Genomic DNA, 20,783 nt, shown 5'->3' on the forward strand with positions numbered 1-20,783 from the left:
TTGTTTGAACTACCAAGTTTGGTTGAAATTAGATAGGAGGAACAAATCATAACTACTTTAGCACAAACCAATGTCAACTCATTATTTTGCTTCCATGTTCGAATTATTCGATTTTTGAGGTTGTTAAATATACATCTTCCTATTTAACGAAAGGAGAAAGTTCATCTTGCTAACTTCTATTAGCATTAATCCCTTGCTTAATATGCACAACTTTGCTTCTAATTACTCACATTAAACATTTAAACCCCCTAATCTTTCCAGGATATTTTGGTCATTTGGAGATTATCACTTCAAAGTGGCATTTCCGTAATAGTCTCCTGATACCAAACCCAGAACATAATTAAATTATTTCTCTCTCACTTTTTTCACTAACTCTTTGCCTCCTTTTTACTTTCTATCCGTTGAAACCCCTCTATCTCTCTGTCTCTCTCTGAGAATTTTTTTAATATTTTCTCTTCAACCAAACGTTCTGAAGTCTGAAGCCAACGTCTCTCGCATATCTCAAAGTTTCTCTCCCATTCTCGAGAAAAATATTCACAGTTTCACACACTTCACCTCGCCGGGAACAATGTCGGTTTCCGGCGAAGTTGGAGCTTCCGACGAGTCTCTCCCACACAGGCTCACCTCCAAAACATCATTTCTCAGCCTGAAACTCTACGTCGTGATCGGGATCCTCCTGGTATGCGCAGTCGCGGTCTTCCTCGCGATCTTTCTCTGCGTTTGGTTTAGCAGAAATTCTCGGAAGCGAAAAATGCGTGTGAAGCACAGCTCGGGGATGATCCCGCTGGTCTCCAAAGAGATCGTGGAGATCAAGGCCTTGGGTCGCGACGTGAATACGGAGAAAGTGGAGGTCAAAATCGGAAATACGGATTTGAAAGAGGCGGAGCTGGAGGTTGGGGTTAAAGGAGGGAATAGGAGCGGAGAAAGTGACGTGTCCGGTGGAAGCCGGAGTGACGTGTCGGTGGATCCCGAGAACATCGGATGGGGCCGCTGGTACAGCTTGAAGGAACTCGAGGTTGCGACACGTGGATTCGCGGAGGGGAACGTGATCGGAGAGGGAGGCTACGGCATCGTTTACAGAGGAGTTTTGTCGGACGGGTCGGTGGTGGCTGTCAAGAACCTACTCAACAACAAGTATGTCAAAATTTTAAGTACTCTTTAGGCCTTGTTTGCTTCCGAGGAAAATAGTTTGCTTGAATTCATGTTTTTCTAATTTTCCATAGAAAAAAAAAAAGCTCTCTTTATGGTTTATTATGTTTGTTAGATCCCACATATATCGTCAAGTTCCTGTTTTCGATTACGTTTTATTGAAATATGAATTTGACTTTTCTTGTTTATTTTATCTTTGTTAGATCCACGTTTGTAATTTATAGTTCTTGCTGTGGGTTTTGTTTTGTTCTTAGTTTTCTTGACTGTTTTGTTATTTATTTATTTATTTTTTTTTGGGTCGAAGTGAAATTTCTTTACTTGTCCCAAGAACAAGTGTGAAGCAAAATTTTGACAAGCGCACCCTCGACCTGAATCATGTTTTTGTGTGTCGGTAACAGTCTGTCTTTGTTGTGGAGTGCTAGGAAAAGGAAATGGTTACTTTGCTCTTTATTTCTTTATTCGCTTTTGTTCTTTTTTTTTTATCCATAGTATAGTCATGTTCATAATTGCTACTTTCTTAAAGGCTCAAAGCTCCCTTAGGACCCCTATGAAAGGAATTAGTTTGCTTTTTTGGTTGACACGTATTACATTTTAGTCAAGTTGCTGCTGACTGCTGAGAACTAATCTCATCAAACTCTTGACGAATCGGACTGTATTTTCTAACAAGTAATGAGCTTTGCCCGGTTTTATTAATTTCAACGTTTTGTAGAAATTATGTTAAATCACTCCTTATCTTAATAAGTGAGGATAAAGTATAGGGTCACCTCTACTATTAATCATCACTTATTAAAAAACGAAAGTCAATAGAAAATGGTTGACTTAATCACTTAGAAAAATAAAATTGAGAACGTGAAACCTTGCATTGTTAGTTAAGGTTAAGTAAAATTTTGTGGTTGCTTCCAGCTAGCCAAGAGCACGTGCTCGTGTTCTTCAATGTTTGAGATATAAATTTCAACATGTGCAAGTTGGTTCCTTGAAATTATTTTCTGCATTATCATTCTATTGTCAATGATACACTATGGATAAATCTTCAAATGCTGTCGTCATCGTGTTTGTAGGGGTCAGGCGGAGAGGGAGTTCAAGGTAGAAGTTGAAGCCATAGGGAAAGTAAGGCATAAGAACTTGGTGGGTCTAGTCGGTTATTGTGCAGAAGGTGCTCAAAGGTACTTTCCCATGTGCCCACATGACTGTATCATCGTATTTTGAAATGAAAATGAGATGACAATTCCCTTATTTTTTCCCTCTAATGTTTCTGTGGGAACCTCCGATGGCCACCCAGGATGCTTGTGTATGAGTACGTTGACAATGGCAATTTGGAGCAGTGGTTGCATGGTGATGTAGGCCCATTTAGCCCTCTGACTTGGGATATTCGAATGAAGATTGCCATTGGGACAGCAAAAGGGTATGTATATTCAATATGTCACTTCTATGATTCTCATTAGTTCAATGTTATTCACTTTTCTTGTTTCTTTAACGAAAGAGATCAACTTGTTTATGGTGCTTATTTCTGTTTCAGGCTAGCCTATCTGCATGAAGGATTAGAACCAAAAGTTGTGCACCGTGATGTAAAATCCAGTAACATTCTTCTAGATAGAAAATGGAACCCAAAAGTGTCGGACTTTGGACTGGCCAAGCTCTTAGGATCAGAAGCAAGCTATGTGACTACTCGTGTAATGGGGACATTTGGGTTTGTTCACCATCACTTTCCTAAGTCAATTTTCAATATGCATTAGTTGGATGCTTAGATATCATTCTTTTACTGCAGATATGTCTCTCCCGAGTATGCAAGCACGGGTATGCTTAACGAGGGGAGCGATGTGTATAGTTTTGGGGTTTTACTCATGGAGATAATTACAGGGAGAAGCCCGATTGATTATTCCAGACCAGCTGGAGAGGTGAACCAAAGTTTAGGCTTATATAGCATCCATGTCTAGCACTTACCACTGTCAAAAGTCATAACTATCTTTCCATTAAATGTGTTTCAGATGAACTTGGTTGATTGGTTTAAAGGGATGGTATCAAGTCGCCGTGGAGAAGAGCTTGTGGATTCCCTGATTGAGGTTCAGCCCCCTCCAAGAGCTTTAAAGCGGGCATTGCTAGTTTGTCTCCGCTGTATCGACTTGGACGCCAATAAACGTCCAAAGATGGGGCAAATTGTTCATATGCTTGAGGCAGATGACTTCCCTTTTCGTTCGGTAAGCCTCTTGCCCGACCTATAATCTTTAACTAATCTTACAGTGTTCTGTTTAGCTGATGATCACTATAGTTCATTTCATACTCTTAAACTACTGCTTATATTGCCTTAATAAGAAAGCTGAGATGCACACTCAATTCTGAGCATTGAGTTATCCCAGTCACATCTTTTTGGAGGGGCATATTACATATCCTTTTAGTATAAGAAAAATTTGCATCTTATTCATGTATTGAGCCATTTGGGCTCTCTGTTTTCTTGCTAGAACATCTGTGCTCTTCCCGGATTTTCTGCTCATTATTAGCTTTCCAGTTGCAAATTTTCAATGTTGCTTGCATTATCAGTTATCACCTGGTGTCAATAGCATAGTTATGAGTCTTATGACGCTGATGAGAAAGGGTATATTTAACGGAAATAGGGTTAAATTGTAGAGTCGGGATTCGAATTTAAGACTTCTACTCTTATACGATGTTAAATCACACTAATTTCAAAAGTTAAACCGATAAGAAACGGTAAATTTAATAATGATAATCCTTTTATTTTCATGTTCATCAGGAACTTCGAGCGGCCCGAGAGAAAGACCCCAACCCATCTCGTGCAGATGTGTCCACAAAAGTTACACATTCATCCAATAATGGAGGGGGTGGTGAAATAGAGAGATCGAGATGGAGATGATCGTTGTCTATACAAGAAAGACATGGTGGAGTCCTCTGGTGGAGTCCCTGAGGTCAGATTGTTTTGTAGTATAATTTTTCCTATAGTTGATAGTGAAGAAATTACGAGCCTTGGATGTGCATATTTTTTTTTTTAAACCTTTTTCATTTTTATTGAATATGATACTTTTAAATCATGTATTGTGAAATTTTTACATTGAAACAGGCCGTGTAAATATATATATTTTTACTTTAATATGTGAAGGCTACAACAAGTCTGTATGTTGAAAATGGAAGTGGACTTGATGGATCCTATATTTCAAAAACTCATGTCTGGTGGTGGTGTTGGGTTTTTTTTTTTTTTTTTGGATGAATTCAAAATGCTTTAAAACTTGGTTGCTCACCACCTACCTTAACAAACACCACGCAAGGCTGCTTCATTCTGCTTTCACCGACGTTAGGATCCAAGCACCGTTGTTATCAGTGCTGTTGTTACGTCATTGTTTGTAACAATGGCCCATTCCCCTCTTACTGCAACAATCGCCATCACTGGACCACGAAGTGTTTACAGTAGATCACTGCATCCGTATTCCATGGTTGTCCCTACAGGCACAAATTGTTGTGCTTCTTGGCAACTGTTTATTTTATTTTATTTTATTTTTTTTAGAGTGGAAATAATAATAATAAAAATCTGAATAGGTACTATTGCCTTGTTCGAGCTTAAGCTCGACCTCGAGAAAGGGTTCTGTGAGCCAACTTTGAATGTATGTTCAAAACTCAACTCGAGTTGAGCCGAGTTTTGAACATCCTTATGCTTCGATCGAATCAAGTTTGAATATTCAATATCTGATTACAATTTGATAGTGATGGTGAGATGAGAATGTATGGTTGTTCTTACAAAAATAATAGAGGTTTTTGTTAAAGTAATGATCAAGTGATTAAATTTATTTCTTCCTTTAAGTTTAAACTTTTAAAATAATTGATAAGAGTCAAAAGTCCTAAGATCGAACATTGATTCCGTCAAAATGCCCTTCATTTAAATTAAATATTTAACGTATCTCTTCCTATTAGCTTCAATTTTTAAGATAACTAATAATTTAACAGTTTCACTTTTATGTTACATCAACTTACATTTTCAAAATTTTTTTTTTTTAAAAAAAAAACATTTTTCCAAACACATTAATAAATATACCCTAATAGGCTAATAATATTAAGCTTTTCCGATGAGCTAAATACTCAACATTTCTTTGTTTTTAAACTTTAACTTTAAAAAAAGAAAGAAAGAAAGAAAATAAAAAAAATAAAAACTCTTTAAACTTTTTGGCTTATACATGTGGGAAGAGAATGATGCGTACTTTGCGAATTAACCATTTCCCTTCTTTTTATGGAATGTTTTGAGGAGGTGAGGTTTAGGAATAACCGATTTGATTACTTAGATTTTATTCTATTTCGAGAATATGAGGACGTTAAGGCACACGTGGCCTAATTATGACCTTTTGCATTCGTTTTATGGGCCTATTAACTAGGATTTGATTGAGTCTAAGCCTAGGGACCTATTAACTCAAAGATTATTCTTGGATGCACCACATTTCAAAAGGGAATACATTTTTTAAGGGGCCATGTGCAATTCCTGGCTTAGAGTCTGCATGCTTGAGACAGTGATCATTTCGTTGATTTATGGTCAGAAAAAGAAGGTGCCATTGATTCATTGCTCGTGCTTTATAGCTAGTACTTTGTCCTGTGCCAAACCTATATATATCATTGCTTTTTCCAAAAATGTATCACTTTAACTCATGTTATATTAATTAAATTATTATTATTATTATTATTATTATTATTTATCAAAAAAATAAGTGATAATTTAACAATTTGTCCTTCTTTGGACATGCTCATATTAATTTGCAAAAGATAACCAATATTCAAACCCATAAAAGTCTATGACTTATCCCACGTGATCCCAAAACAAAGTAAAGTAATAGGAGGAAACCAAACAAATGAACTTAGAAAATTTTTCAAACTAATATGACAAGAGTTTTTAAATTAAAAAAAAAATGTAATTCTCTCTTCCTGTCTGTCACTCACAGTCTACCACGTCAGTTTGAAATTTTTTTTAAGTTCATTTGCTGGGCTCCTTAGCACTCCTCCAAAACAAATGGTACATTTAATCCTCACATGGGCTCAATTTTAATTGTTACTATTTATGAAGAAAAAAAAAAAAAAAAAAAACACATAAGAAACAAGAAGAAATTCTCACATTCATTTTAAATTCTTCTAATAAAATTTAGAGGAATTTACCTTTTACTAATGGGCTTTACTAAAACTGTTGTGGGCCTTTACAAATAAAATTTAAAAGAATTCTTTACAATAAATTCTTCCAATGAAAACTGTCCTTTTACTATGGGCTTTCAGTAGCGGATCTTCCAATCAAATTTCTTCATTCCTTGTTCATTCTCCAACCGGTGCCCCCACAGCGCACGAGCCTCCTAGATTCTCTCTCGGAACAACACGTGTCCTCCCGCCTTCCTTCAATGTTTCGGAACGACACGCGCCACATTTCCACCATCTGACAGGGACATTGTGTGTGTGTAGCTCTAGACACAGAATCCGAGAGGGAGAGAGCCATGGATGAGAAGCTGATAGTTCGGCTCGAGTCGGCGGTGGCGCGGCTGGAGGCGCTGTCGAGCGGGGTCGGATCGGGGGGTGCGCGTGGGATAGGGGAAGAAACGGTGACGGATCCGGCGATTGTGGCCTTCGACGATCTGGTTGGGCAGTACTTGGGTAGGGTTTCGAGCGCCGCTGAGAAGATTGGGGGACAGGTGTTGGATGTCACCAAGATAGTTCAAGAAGCTTTCAATGTTCAGAAGGAGCTTCTCATCAAGGCCAAGCAAACTCAGGTCAGTTAATTTTTTTTTTTTCAATAACTAAGAATTTTTTTCGATGCATTTTAGGCTTATACGATACATGATATTCGCACATTTTTAATCTGCATTAGTTTTTTTTAGCTTATAAAATTGATGGAATTACAATCTGAATCATTAGGGTTCGAATCTTGAAAATGGTCAAGTTGAGGGAGTTTGAATTTTTTTTTAAGATGAATAAGGGAGTTTGATTTTGTATGCGCTGATTGCATAATCCTATGTAGGTCTAATGTTCTCGCAAAATGAGAAAGAAAAAAGAGGAAGAATTGTACGGAATTTTCATATTTGGATCTGTTCTGGTGAATGTTCATTTCTCTTTTGCAAGCAGTTGAGAATGGCCACATTGGCATAAGTAAAGTTAGTAACCATTTTGTTTTTTTGGTTTAAAAAAACTTGTATTAATTCAACAGAGAGAAATCGATTATGAGGTTATTGTTTCTGAGAAGTCTGACAGGGGACATTACCCATGTTCATTAACATAATTTTTGTATGATCATTTTGTTCTTGTAATTCAAGTGGAAGTTTTTCTGGTGATACGAGTACTCGAATACCTTGATTTTTGACTAATAGCTCATGAGAGTGGTGAAAATGATGCTAAGGAAAGTGATAGGTTGTGCGGGTCGGTATCTAATTTAATATCTTTTGTAGTGTTACTGCCGGTGAGTTAAGGACAATGATCTTATGGGTTTCATCTTATTTTGCAGAAGCCTGATCTTGCAGGATTTGCTGAATTTCTCAAGCCATTGAATGAAGTGATCATGAAAGCAAATGCATTGACAGAAGGAAGGCGATCTGATTATTTCAACCACTTGAGGTCTGCTGTTGACAGTCTCTCAGCTTTGGCATGGATTGCATATACTGGCAAAGATTGTGGTAAGGGAAAAATTTGATTGTTTTTGTAAGTCAGAAGCAGATGATTTCATTGACTCTGTTTTTGTTTTTCAAGGTATGAGCATGCCTATTGCACATGTGGAAGAAAGTTGGCAAATGGCTGAATTTTACAACAACAAGGTAATCTAAATGTGTTTTTCAGGAAGCCAGTAGTTTGCATTAAAATGTTACCATGAACTACTTAATTATATTGTTTTTCACATAAAAAGATGAGGAAGGGATAATGAACTGCTGTGGAAGCAAAATAAAGGATCAGAAGAAAAACTTTTTTGTCAATCCTCCTTTTACTTTCTCACGTAGCCTTTGCTGTATCTGATGTGTACTGATTATCTCAAAGGAAAATAATTAATAATGGAAAGCTTAATGTATATAATTATTGGATTTCAAATTCGTTTAATGTCTGATGCTTCCATTGCACTGTGGGTAATGTACTGTAGCCCAAAATTACATGATCTGATTTACAAACATTCTTCCCTGCAGTATTGAATTATGAATTTATGAACTAAATTTTTCAGTGGGTAGGTACTGACGCTTTTCATTGTGAAAGTCAGGTTCTTGTAGAGTACAAAAACAAAGACCCAAATCATGTTGAGTGGGCCAAAGCCATTAAGGAACTATATCTGCCTGGCTTGAGAGATTATGTTAAGAGTAACTATCCTCTGGGCCCAGTTTGGAGTCCTACTGGAAAACCAGCTGCTGCTCCACCAAAAGCTCCTACACCAGGAGCCCCTGCCCCTCCTCCTCCTCCACCAGCTTCTCTCTTCAGTTCAGAATCGTCTCAGGCTTCATCATCACGCCCAAAAGAAGGAATGGCTGCTGTTTTCCAAGAGATTAGTTCTGGGAAGCCTGTGACTACAGGTGTGTCCTTTTATCCCCTCATTTGTTTGTCCTTTTTCTTTTCTCTGTTGTTTTCTATGAGCATTTTGGGCAACTGTGATCTACATTCCCGATATCGTAGGTCTGAGAAAGGTCACAGATGATATGAAGACAAAGAACCGTGTGGATAGAACTGGTGTCGTGGGTGTTAGTGAAAAAGAAGGTCGTACAAGTTCACGTTCTTTTTCTAAAGCAGGACCACCAAAGTTAGAGCTTCAAATGGGTCGTAAGTGAGTATGCTGATCTTCATTATATTGTTTCACTTTATGTAAGGAATTGATGCCAGTATGTGAGTTCTCTATTTTCATCAATTTTGTATTTCTGGCAGGTGGGTTGTTGAGAATCAAATTGGAAAAAAACAATTGGTTATTGATGACTGTGATGCAAAACAGTCTGTATATGTTTATGGGTGCAAAGATTCTGTCTTGCAGATTCAAGGTAGTTTATGACTGCTACAGACTTATGAAAAAAATGTATTTTCTATTTAATGACCTGTTTATCAATCCATGGGGTACTCATCTATATTTGAGCCATGTGTGCAGGGAAAGTCAACAATATAACAATTGACAAGTGCACTAAGATGGGAGTTGTATTTAGGGTTAGTATGATATACATATATAAACAATTTTTTTGATTAATGGCAGCTATACATATTGAAAGAACCCACATATTGAGGTATATGGATTAATTTATAACGGTTTCTTGAGAATGCAGGATGTCGTGGCTGCTTGTGAGATTGTAAACTGCAATGGGGTTGAGGTGCAATGCCAGGTATCCTTATTTCCCCCCATAAAACATTTCATGGTTCTATGATGTAATATTGAAATCCAATGATGTTATTATTACCACAGGTTTCATCCTAATAAGGCATAGGAAATAAATTTTGATTGAAAGTGGTGTCAATCCTTGTATATGAACTCGTAGTGTGATTACATTTTTTTTACCTATGTGGCAATTACAGGGTTCGGCTCCAACAATTTCAGTGGACAATACAGCAGGCTGCCAATTGTATTTAAGCAAAGAGTCTCTTGCAGCATCTATAACAACAGCCAAGTCAAGTGAGATCAATGTATTGGTGCCTGGTGCTGCGCCTGATGGTGATTGGGTATGTTTCTTTGTTTCATTTCTCTTCTGTGGTTCCTTTTTCTAGAGCATTATCTTGTGTAGTTGGTTTTGACTTCTTAAATGTAATTCTTGGTTATTCTTCTCCTCCTTTTTCTTTCTTCCTATGAATGGGCATATACATATACTTTCTGTTATTATTATTATTTTTTTTTGAGGAAGGGAGGTATGTTCATTGTTCGTGATCTTTTACTCGAATAGCTGGCCCAAAATGTAATCTTATTTACTTTTGACTCTGCAGTTATAGTTTCATTTTAATTTAAACTTTGGTAGAGCTGGCCTGTTGTTGTGCTACAAGTGATATTTGGTTTGTAAAGTAGGATGTTGTTGGATGGCTCTGGATTGGCATTGGTCAGTGTTATCATAGTTCGATTACAGTTGACTGGTGAAAATGACCATTAATGATGCATTGCTCCATGCATAGCCTTCCTAAAGTAGTTATCACCAAGTTCTCAAGAGTTTTAATTTTTTGTTGCGTTGTATATAGTATTTTTTAGTATAAAGGCAAAGGCCAACAATCAATTAGTCTGACCTCACAAATTTACGTCATGAAGAGTTAGAATGGCATAATGAATCTGAAAATCTGATATTTTTTTGTCAAAGACTAATAGTTTTCTAAATGTGTTGCTGGGAAAGGCTTCTGGTGATCAAAGGAAACTCAGGTGCATTGGTTATTGGCTAATACATGCTCCTTGTATAGGACTTTAGTTGTGAATACTAGCTGCTTGTAGTGTTTACATGTCAAAGTAGCTAGCATAAGGATTGATGCGAGTAAACAGCAAATCTAGAAGACTTGGTTGAGATGGTCCTGACACCAAGTTCTTTCTTCCTGTGCTGACCTATTGCTAACCAGAGCTTCTATGAGTAAAGATGGTGAGTTGACTATCTTAAAGGCGATTACTAGCATTGGTCATACACACTGGTGGCTGTTATAGGTGACTAGAGAGTCTAGATTTGCTTATATGGCATATAGAGTCAGTATAGTCAGCTTTTTAAGGGGCCAACTAGCATTAGAAAAAGCATTTCTCTTGGTGCCGAGTCTAAACAACTTGAGCTGCCAGTCATGGATATGATGCGTTAGGACTGCTAGTCACTTCCCATCCTTTAGTTTGCTGGATGACACTTTGCGAATTGATGATTTTTTGATGATTTTTCTACCTATATTCTATACTGTGTACACTCTATATTTGCTTTATTTGCCTAATAATTAGAGGCTGCAAAAAAAAATCATGAATAAAATAAATGCAATATGTTGAACTATGTTACTTTGTACTATGTTGTCTGCTGGCTGTTTATCTTTCACATACTATCTGCATTAAATGGAGATTGCATCTATGTTAATTAAAGTGTATGAATAAAACCAATTGCGAAGTAAAATTAAGTTTCTGTTCCTTGAGATAACTTTGGATGGCTTACTTGATATTCGGTTTTCAGGGGGAGCATGCTTTGCCACAACAGTTCATTCATGTATTTAAAGACGGCCACTTTGAAACCACTCCAGTCTCTCACTCGGGAGGGTAATTGGAACTATTTCAATCGCCAATTCCAGATCCTATATCTTATTTTTTTCCTTGGATGGACGGGTGGCTTCTATTTCTTTTTTCCTTGATTCAATTGAAGTTGGTATATAGTTGGCATACATTCTCGGTCTGTTTGTTATGCTGTTGTTTATTGTGTTGGTTTATCAAACCACTGGAAATTTCTGCTTGATTCTTTTTACAAAGTTTGTTTCTGGATGAGTGTCTTCTTCTGAGGTTTCTGAACCTGCCTTTATGCTGTAACGAGAACTTACTGTAATGTTTTTGCTTGATCAAAATTTCTTGACTTGTTAAGCTGTATTGCTCTTCCTTATTGTCCTGGAATATTTTGGATATTTATCAAAGAACAGTTAAAACTTAAAATTGTGGATTTGCCTTCGTTATCTCGAGAGTAATTTATTGCTAGGGTGTTCCAATGATTTCATGGTGTGGAAAGTTCATCAACGCCCTGGATTAGATAATGTTTTGTATTTTGAATTGTTAGTAATGGTTTTGAGAAATAGTGTATTTTTTGGTTTTGTAAACGACTACAAAACAAGACCTTCTAGACTCTCTTATACAAATTTTATATCTTGTTTTTGAGCAAGGTTATAACTGTACTCTTTTACAGTTTGTTAACACATGTCAGTATGTGATAGGAGTCATGATAGACAGCATTTTTCAATTACACGCTATCACGTGTCTAAGATTTTTCTTTTGTTTTTTTTTTTTTTTTTTTTTATAGGTGGGTATACTTATTGCAATTTTTGTTTTTTCTAAGCTTATGCTTATTGCTTTTACTGATTCTTTCTTTATTTCAATCCATTTCTTGACCTATTTATTCGTCTTTTTCTACCATCGACCTAACATTATGAAGTAAATGACCACAGGGATTGCTGACTCAAATGTTTCAAAAAAGTGGAAGGGGTTAAGTTGTTAACCTCGTTGTTATCTTTTTTCCTTTGAAAAATTCAAATGTCTCTTTCTTATCTTTCACTTTTCAATAATTTTGAATATATATATATTTTTTTTCACTTCCAGTCTTTTTTTAAACAATTATTTCGGTCTTTATTCTTTTGGAAAGCTTGCAACGTAGAATTTGCAAGTCTTGTTCCCACCTTGCATTCTCATAGGCGGTGCGGAGTTGCATAGATCCCACCTAGGCACCTGCAAAGGAACTTACCTTTCTTGCTCCCAAGATAGTGATATACACTCAGCCACGTGGAGGAAGCGACTTCTTTTTAGTCTTCTTCGTCAGTGGCGGGATTGTGCGTGCATCCAAATATATACTCGTGGCTACAATTGGATCTATAAATGGCAAACAAAAAAATTATTATTATTATGAAAACTATACTTATTCCTCAAATAATTATCATATCAAATTTTTAAAAAGGGATAATCGTTCTCTTCAAGTTATTCGGTACTTTTAATTTGTCTCCTTTGTTAGCATATTCTATTCTATTGTCTTGAGCGAAAAATGCACAATGTGATCCACTTATTTTTCGTTCGAAAAATGCTATTACTCTATTAATATATTCATTAATAAGAAATGCTACCTGCACTTTTACTCTTAAATTCTTATATGCACACTATTTGATTTAGCAGTAAAAATCATTACTAGATCTAAAATTTAGTGGTACTTTTTACTGCTACGTCAAAGAATATACACTTAAAAGTGTGCGAGTGTGAGTGCGTATAGCATTTTTTATTTATAAATATCTTACTATATCAGTGGCAAAGTCAGACAATTCATATTGTAGGGCTGTTAAACTGTTTTTTTTTTTTGCATCGTGTAATGAACTGGTACTTTTTTCCTATTTTTAAATTCTAATAACCAATATTCTCAACATTTAATAACCAAAATATCCAAATTGCTAGGCCACTTAGATTAGGAATTGAGTTTAGAGTAGGAGAAAAGGAAAATAAATTTTATTATTATTATTATTTTTGGGGTTGCCGTGTGGAACTTTGGGTAGAAAAAAAGAAAAATTTCCCAAAGCTTAACGTCGCTCCACCACTACACTATATATATATATATATATATATATATATATATCCAATGGCTACTAAACCTTATTATGTCATTATAGTGAAATAAAATTAGAATAATTGTATGATATATGGCATTATTCTTCCCGTTCAAGTTAATAGAAAATACTAATAGAGAGAATAAATTGAAAATCTCAATTAGTTTGGGGGAGTCAATTGTCATTTCTTAAAGTTTGGTAGAATGATTACAAATTAAACCTTCTAAAGAGATAAATATAGTTTTCACAAAAAAGATTTGAATGTTCTCTTGTTGTTTACCAGTAGTTTCTAAGTCATTGCCCATTCAAGAAGTAAGAAGGAAATTGCCCCCAGCCAAGAAGTTATAAGGAAATTAAAATATATATATATATATAAGTACAGAAAGAAGACGTTGATTCAACCTTTTAAAGCATTTTCCATCAGACTTTTGAGTTTTGACCCACCGCGACCAAGACTTTTGTTACATTGGATGTGGAGGTTACTTTTTTTTTTTTTTTTTGATGTGGAGGGTGCTTGGAGACATTCATTTATGACGAAGTGAGATCTAACAACCAAGCCTTAAATCCTTGTTGATCATGGCGACTTTTCCATACCTTCTCGATGAAGTAAGTGGATGTGTACTTATAAAATTGATTATATGTTCACATTAAACTTCTTAAATATCACGCTTTTGAGAAGACATGCTCAAATTTTAAAAATTCTTAATTTAATCTCATAAACTTTCAATTTGATTTAATTGAATATTTTCAACAGCTTAACTAAAAGACTAATATTTAACTACTATTGCTCTTTTTTTAGCTCAAACAGAGTAGTTTGCCATTAGCTAGAATAGCTACATTACTATAGTGAATAGCAATTTAGAGCTATTCACTGTAGTACACTAGATGAATAAAATATTGTTTATTTTTCTTTTGTTTATTGTTTCTTGATTTCACCTCTTTTCACCCAATATCTTTTATTTCTTCTAAACACCTCTTCACATCTGCTACGTTTCTCTCTTAAACACAAAATTTATCTCTCTCCCTCACAAAATTTTTTCGCACAGTTGGATGAAAAAATTGAATGCAAGAAAAATTTATTTCATGGAAACACACGGATGGAAACAAATCAATTGCAGTTGGATGAAAAAATTTATTTATATTATTAATTTTAAGAATTAGTACCTGCATGTGAGATGAATGTTCCTCATAAGTGTTAATTTTTGAGTGTTAACACTTAATGAAAATTACTAAAAATATCAAATTATCCTTCGATTTTTTATTTTATTTGAAATTAAGACTAAATTTGAAATTTTATAGAAAATGTTGGGGTATAAAGTCCATTTTATCACTTTTAACGTTTAAAATCTCACGGAGGGAGTATATTGCATCAAATTGAAAGTTTTAGAGGTAAAATTGAGAGTTTTTGAAATTTTGAAGAGGCTTCTAAAAAATGCATAGTAATTCAGGGATTTTAGGTGAAGTTTTCTCTATGTTTTATTACATTCGATAAACTTCAAAGTTTATCAATTTTTTTTAAAAAAATATTAATTAAATAATTTAAAAAATATTTATTTTTTATTAGTTTAACTTTAAAATTTTTTGATAACGGTTAACTTGATATTAAAACAAAGGTTTGAGTTAAAATCTTGTACAATTTAACAGAATAAACCGTTTCTATTCTGGTGACTAATGACAAGGATAAAAAAGGAGATTAAAATCAACAACATTCAAGACTTCTACAAGGTTTGGATTCCATTAAGTTAAAGTTTTATTTAACGGTGTAAATTGCAGAATATTATCTAATTTTTTTAAACGGGATGATAGGTACCCAATTTATTTATCAACTTAAGTCCAACTTTTGCCTTATTTTTTTTTATTTAAAAAAAAAACTAAATAGCAAATGAAAAAAATGTGTGAAGAAATAATATCTATTTTTGGTCCTTCTTTTATTTAGTATTTTAAAAAAAATACAAAATGATATTTTTCTTCATATTTTTTTAAAATGACCATTTTTATGAAAAAGAATATCATTTTCATTTTTTAAAAAATATCAAATAAAATAAGGATAAAAAATAGATATTATTGCTTCAGACATTTTTTTCATTTGCTATTTAGTTTTTTTTTTTTTTTTTTTTTTAAATAAAAAAATAAGGTGAAAGTTGAACTTAAGTTGAGACTTTAGCATTTCCCTTTTTTTAATAACGTAGTGCGACAACATATCAACATATACATCATTCAATTTGTAATATTATTGACAATAAAATTAGAAATATGTCATCAACTCATAGGATGTCGGCACATCATTTAAAATCTAATAAATTTAAAAAGTATGAAAAACATAATTTTTAGTATAAAATTCAGTTCGGAGAAAATTTATGTAATTTTTAAGCATGAAAAAATGTTTGGAGAATGGCAGAAACAGTTCCTCATTTCCCGTTTTGCCCCGACCTTTTACTGCCAAAAACTTAAAAAAAAAACACACGGTCCCACTCCACGAGTCCTCTCCAGCTAATGTAGTTGAGAACTTTCACCGAGCAAAAACAGAGAAGAACCCCTCTGCACTGTTCCTACCACTCTCTATATATGTACTCATCCATCCTCCATTCCCTTATCGCTTTCACACACACACTCTCTCTCTCTCTCTCAACATTTTTGTCGTTATTTCTCTTACATCATTTTCAGGCACTGCTAGAAACGAAGTGCGCGACCGACCATGGCAACCCTTTCGCTGTTATTCTTTCTCTCCCTCCTCCTCATCTCCGCTTTTAACTTTGCAGGTTCGTTATCGTTCACTTTTTAGCTTCTCTTTTTGGGTTTCTCAAATCCGGTGTTTGTTTTCGATTCTCACCTTCTTATCACTTTCCCTGGGAATTCGAGAATTTTGAAGTGCTGTGAAGGGAAAAGAATAACCCAACTCAATTGGGTTTTTCTAAGGGGAAGAGACCAGCGTCCGAGTTGAATTGTTCGTACGCTCTAATCCTGTCTGCTTGTCTTACAGAATCTCAATCATTCATTGGTGTGAATTACGGCCAAGTTGCCGACAACCTTCCACCGCCGCCGGCGACGGCAAACCTCCTCAAGTCCACGACTATTGGGAAAGTCCGTCTCTACGGCGCCGACGGTGCTATCATCAAGGCCCTCGCTGGAACCGGCATTGGAATCGTCATCGGTGCTGCCAACAGCGAGATTCCGGCGCTGGCGTCCGACCCGAACGCGGCGACTGGATGGGTGAACTCGAACGTAATCCCCTACTACCCAGCCAGCAACATCACGCTCATCACCATTGGCAACGAGGTGATGATGACCATGGATCAGGGCTTGATTTCTCAGCTCCTTCCGGCCATGCGGAATGTCCAAAATGCCCTCAACTCGGCATCCCTCGGAGGCAAAGTCCGGGTCTCCACCGTCCACTCAATGGCCGTGTTGAGTCAGTCCGACCCGCCCTCCTCCGGGTCGTTTAACCCGGTGTTCCAGGACCCGCTCCGAGGGTTGTTGGCGTTTCAGAAGGACAATGGGTCGCCCTTCACGGTCAATCCCTACCCTTTCTTCGCATACCAGAGCGATCCGAGGCCCGAAACGCTAGCGTTTTGCCTGTTCCAGCCTAACTCCGGCCGTATTGACTCGGGAAACGGGATCAAATACATGAACATGTTCGACGCTCAGGTGAGTTTTAATGGGCCGGGCCTCTGGCCCAATATCTGATAATAATAAACAAAGTTTGAATATGCTACTCACATACACAGTGTTTTAACTGTTTATCCGTTGCTTGGCTACGTGTCTACGACACTGACGTTGGACTTTAAGCAGGATTTGCTCCTCTGGAGTCGTTACTGTTTTACTTTTCCTACAATCGCTTTTATTTCTGTGTCACACGTGATAGCTCACATGTTTTACTTGATCCCTTTATTATTATTTGAATTGTGAACTTGTTGCTAGTGGGTCCATAATATCATCATATCAAGTCGGATTTTGAGTGTTCTCTCGGTTTACTTCAATTCTATGCTCGTTTCAAATTATTTGGACAGATGAATTCTATTGAGATTTTTTCACACAAGGATAAGGCATGCTGCAATTCAAAGAAGCAATTGCAGCCAATCCCGATCCCTTGTTATATATGCAAATTTGTGTGTGTAAGTATGTTGGCTCCCATTTCTATAAAATATGGGAAGGGTTTATAGGTGAACAAGTGTAGAGTAACGCTACAAGTTCATTTTGTGTCTCTCTTGAGCCCCTCCAAGAAGGATGTGACTATTAAAATTACCATTGGACTTATGATTGATCATTATTGAATTTTGATCAAATGATAATTTTAATAGCCACATTATTCTTGGAGAGACTAAAGAGGGACATAAGAATGACTTCTAAAATTACTCGAACATGGCTTAATTACACCTTTTGAGGCACACAACATATTTATGAAGATTTTTGTTAGCCTCCCTCAATCTCTTTATCATTTTTTCATCAATCTTCAACAGTAAATGTGGGGTGGAGATGTAGGGGAGAATGTTAGGCTATGGAAGGGGGTGCACCCGATGTGACCCTTTGGCTTTGTGCTTGGTAACAGGCTGGCCATTGCAATAATGGAGGATAAGTCCTCCCAATATTTCAATCATTATTGGGTTTTGAAGAATGGACAATTGGAAAAAGTTATCCAACTTGACGGTTTTAAAGACTCCTAAATGTTTTTAGGGACCACCAAGCGTGAAATGTTGCCCTCCTATTCTTCCAAAAATAATCGAGTGTCCCAATTCTATTACTGCATTGTTAACATGTACTCTTAAACCCACTTATGGCAGTCCACACAATATTTATTAAAATGTGAACCGTCACGTGACAGTTTATATGATATTTATCACGTATATAAAATTATAGATTGATGTACTAGTTTATGTATGTTTGTTACGAAAATGTGAATTGCCACAAAGTAGATCGTGTGTTATCCATTTTAATAAAATGTAGACTGTCATGTGAATTTGTAAAGGGTTGTAGTAATAGTTGTAGTCCCCTAACGATTTTGCTTTTTTTTTTTTTTTTTTTTTTTTTGTTGAATAAATTGTATTAGAATCTCTAATTTATGAATCACCAATCTTATACGGATATTATTAGCATATAGTTGCAACGATTATTGGTGCACCAATTGTGAGCTCATTGCGTTTCAAATACCCCAGTCCTAAGCATATGGATTAATATCATTTGACAATGTGCAGGTAGATGCTGTACGGTCTGCCTTGAATGCAATGGGATTTAAAGATGTTGACATTATGATTGCTGAGACAGGTTGGGCGTACAATGGGGATAACAATGAAGTCGGCCCCAGTGTTGAAAATGCAAGGGCCTATAATGGGAATTTGATCGCGCACCTTAGATCAATGGTTGGGACACCTCTAATGCCTGGAAAATCTGTGGATACATATATCTTTGCCCTGTATGATGAGAATTTGAAACCTGGACCAGCCTCTGAACGTGCATTTGGGCTTTACAAGACTGACCTTAGCATGACTTATGATGTTGGTCTTTCAAAGACTAGCCAGGTGAGTAGATTAATCATATATGTGCATCATTTTTAAAGGCATACTGATGTTTTTTTTTGGCAAATGTTTTTGGAGAAGCCTCTGACAACAAATATATAGCTATACACACACAGATGACAGCAAATATATAAACAACGAAACAATGTAGCAGGCAGGAGTTGCTTCATATAATAGTAACTGGTAGCTAGTTGAGATAGACATGTTTCTCCCTCCAAAATAGTTCCTTTTGATTGCATTTCTAGAGCATGAATTTCTAATAGGGAAAATTTTGGAAAGTCATGAACTATACCTGACTGGTTTAATCATTTACTTAAAGACTATTGGCACTTAACATATATAGCTCTTAGCTTATGCTGGCTCTATATTTATATCATGCACTATGTTTCTAGTCCAACATTATTTTCTGTCATAACATTGTTTTTATTTTCGCCTGTCCTTGTTAGACTCCAACCTCTACTCCAACCAGCCCATCTCCAGTCAACCCGTCTCATAAACCGACTGCAGCAGGCTGGTGTGTTCCTAAGGCTGGCGTTTCCGATGCTCAATTGCAAGCAAATCTTGACTATGCCTGCGGCCAAGGCATTGATTGTGGCCCGATCCAACCAGGAGGCGCCTGCTTTGAACCAAACACTGTATTATCACATGCTGCTTTTGCCATGAATCTTTATTTCCAAACCTCTGCAAAGAATCCAGGGAATTGTGATTTCTCACAAACTGCAACTATTACATCCACAAATCCTAGTAAGCTTGCTTTAATTCAATGGCATCTATCTCCATTTTTCTATGAAACATAAACTTAAGCAGTTGATATTAAGAGAAGTTATATGGTGGTCAGTATGCATGCATCTTCTTGCATTGTTTGGTGGCTGCAATATGTGACTTTTAACTCTTGAGGGGGATGTAAAAGATAATTGTGGGAGGCATAAGTAGTCTACTTTCTATTAGGGTCATAGAGTTCTACAACAAAGGTGTTTTTCTTTTTTGGGGGCAATGGCACACATATGAGATTTGAAATATAAAAGAGAATGGGACGGATTGAAATCTACTGTTATTAGGCTGCCCGCCTTAAGAGAGAGGATTACGCAACCCACTTGCCCCAAACATGTGGTTGCGCATCCTAAGTTGTCCATGGGCAGGTGGGCCATGATCGAGTCTCTAAAACGGAAATTTCAAGCTTGCTTTGTCATTTGCTATTCTTCTGAATTGTTATTTATTTTTCTTAATTTTTTTCTTCTCTCTTTGATTGTAGGTTACAATGCTTGCACTTATCCTGGTGGGGGTACTTGAAAGGCAGGGAAATCCCATTAGATGTCAAAGAAGAAATTAATTTTTAAGCCAGATTAATGCTACCGGTTACTAATGATTAAAGCAATAATAAGCGTGTGCCTTTTTCTTGATTATCTCTTTAATTGTAGAGGGTTCTTACTTTAGTTTTGGGGTATATATAATATATTGGTGTAACTGTCTCTCTATCTCTCTTCGTACGTACTTATTCTTGGTTCGGAAAAGTAATGTTAGGTTGGAGAGAAAGAGAAGCGTGAGATATATATGGTACAATTGTCCTTGAGGAACTTTAGTGGCTACAATGAATGTTATTTTAAGTTTGTGCATTTGTATTTCAAAATCTTCAATAATTTTACATGTCCATAGCAACTACCATTTTCTTTTTATTCTTGGCATTAACAAAGTTGGAGGAAATGAATAAAGCCCATGAGCGAGCCCTGCTTGTTCGGGCAGGTCACAGGTGCTTAGGCGTCTTGAGCAGGTGGAGCCCAAGTTGCCCAGGGACCTTCTTGTAGGGCTGTTAAGAGAGCAAGCTACTCGCGGCGAGTTCGGGCTCGGCTTGCATAAGTTCGGCTCGTGCTCGACTCGAATATTAAATGAAACGTTTTATGAACACGAATCCTGACTTGAATATTAAATGAA

The 20,783-nt window shown here is 36.2% G+C and overlaps 3 protein-coding genes across 3 annotated transcripts; all 3 read left to right on the forward strand.

The window, feature by feature from the left end:
• The first annotated feature begins 389 nt into the window (after nt 1-389).
• LOC132185293 (Protein kinase superfamily protein) lies at nt 390-4,313 on the forward strand. The gene is made up of 7 exons (XM_059599090.2): nt 390-1,134; nt 2,208-2,312; nt 2,429-2,551; nt 2,666-2,836; nt 2,915-3,044; nt 3,135-3,344; nt 3,896-4,313. The coding sequence occupies exons 1-7, from the start codon at nt 569-571 to the stop codon at nt 4,013-4,015; spliced, it is 1,425 nt and encodes a 474-aa protein (XP_059455073.2). The 5' UTR covers nt 390-568; the 3' UTR covers nt 4,016-4,313.
• A 2,101-nt stretch (nt 4,314-6,414) lies between these two features.
• On the forward strand, nt 6,415-11,638 carry CAP1 (cyclase associated protein 1). The gene is made up of 10 exons (XM_059599098.2): nt 6,415-6,887; nt 7,616-7,784; nt 7,858-7,922; nt 8,354-8,660; nt 8,761-8,908; nt 9,007-9,116; nt 9,221-9,276; nt 9,393-9,449; nt 9,640-9,783; nt 11,235-11,638. Exons 1-10 carry the CDS (start codon nt 6,615-6,617, stop codon nt 11,319-11,321), a joined length of 1,416 nt encoding a protein of 471 aa, XP_059455081.2. The 5' UTR covers nt 6,415-6,614; the 3' UTR covers nt 11,322-11,638.
• A 4,252-nt stretch (nt 11,639-15,890) lies between these two features.
• On the forward strand, nt 15,891-20,473 carry LOC132175233 (O-Glycosyl hydrolases family 17 protein). Its single transcript, XM_059587106.2, has 5 exons — nt 15,891-16,103; nt 16,325-16,989; nt 18,534-18,857; nt 19,301-19,598; nt 20,107-20,473. Exons 1-5 carry the CDS (start codon nt 16,040-16,042, stop codon nt 20,142-20,144), a joined length of 1,389 nt encoding a protein of 462 aa, XP_059443089.2. The 5' UTR covers nt 15,891-16,039; the 3' UTR covers nt 20,145-20,473.
• The last annotated feature ends 310 nt before the right edge of the window (nt 20,474-20,783 follow it).

This window comes from Corylus avellana, chromosome 2 (genome assembly GCF_965113065.1).
Source record: "Corylus avellana chromosome 2, dhCorAvel1.hap1.2, whole genome shotgun sequence".
In the NCBI taxonomy this organism is placed as follows: Eukaryota; Viridiplantae; Streptophyta; class Magnoliopsida; order Fagales; family Betulaceae; genus Corylus; species Corylus avellana.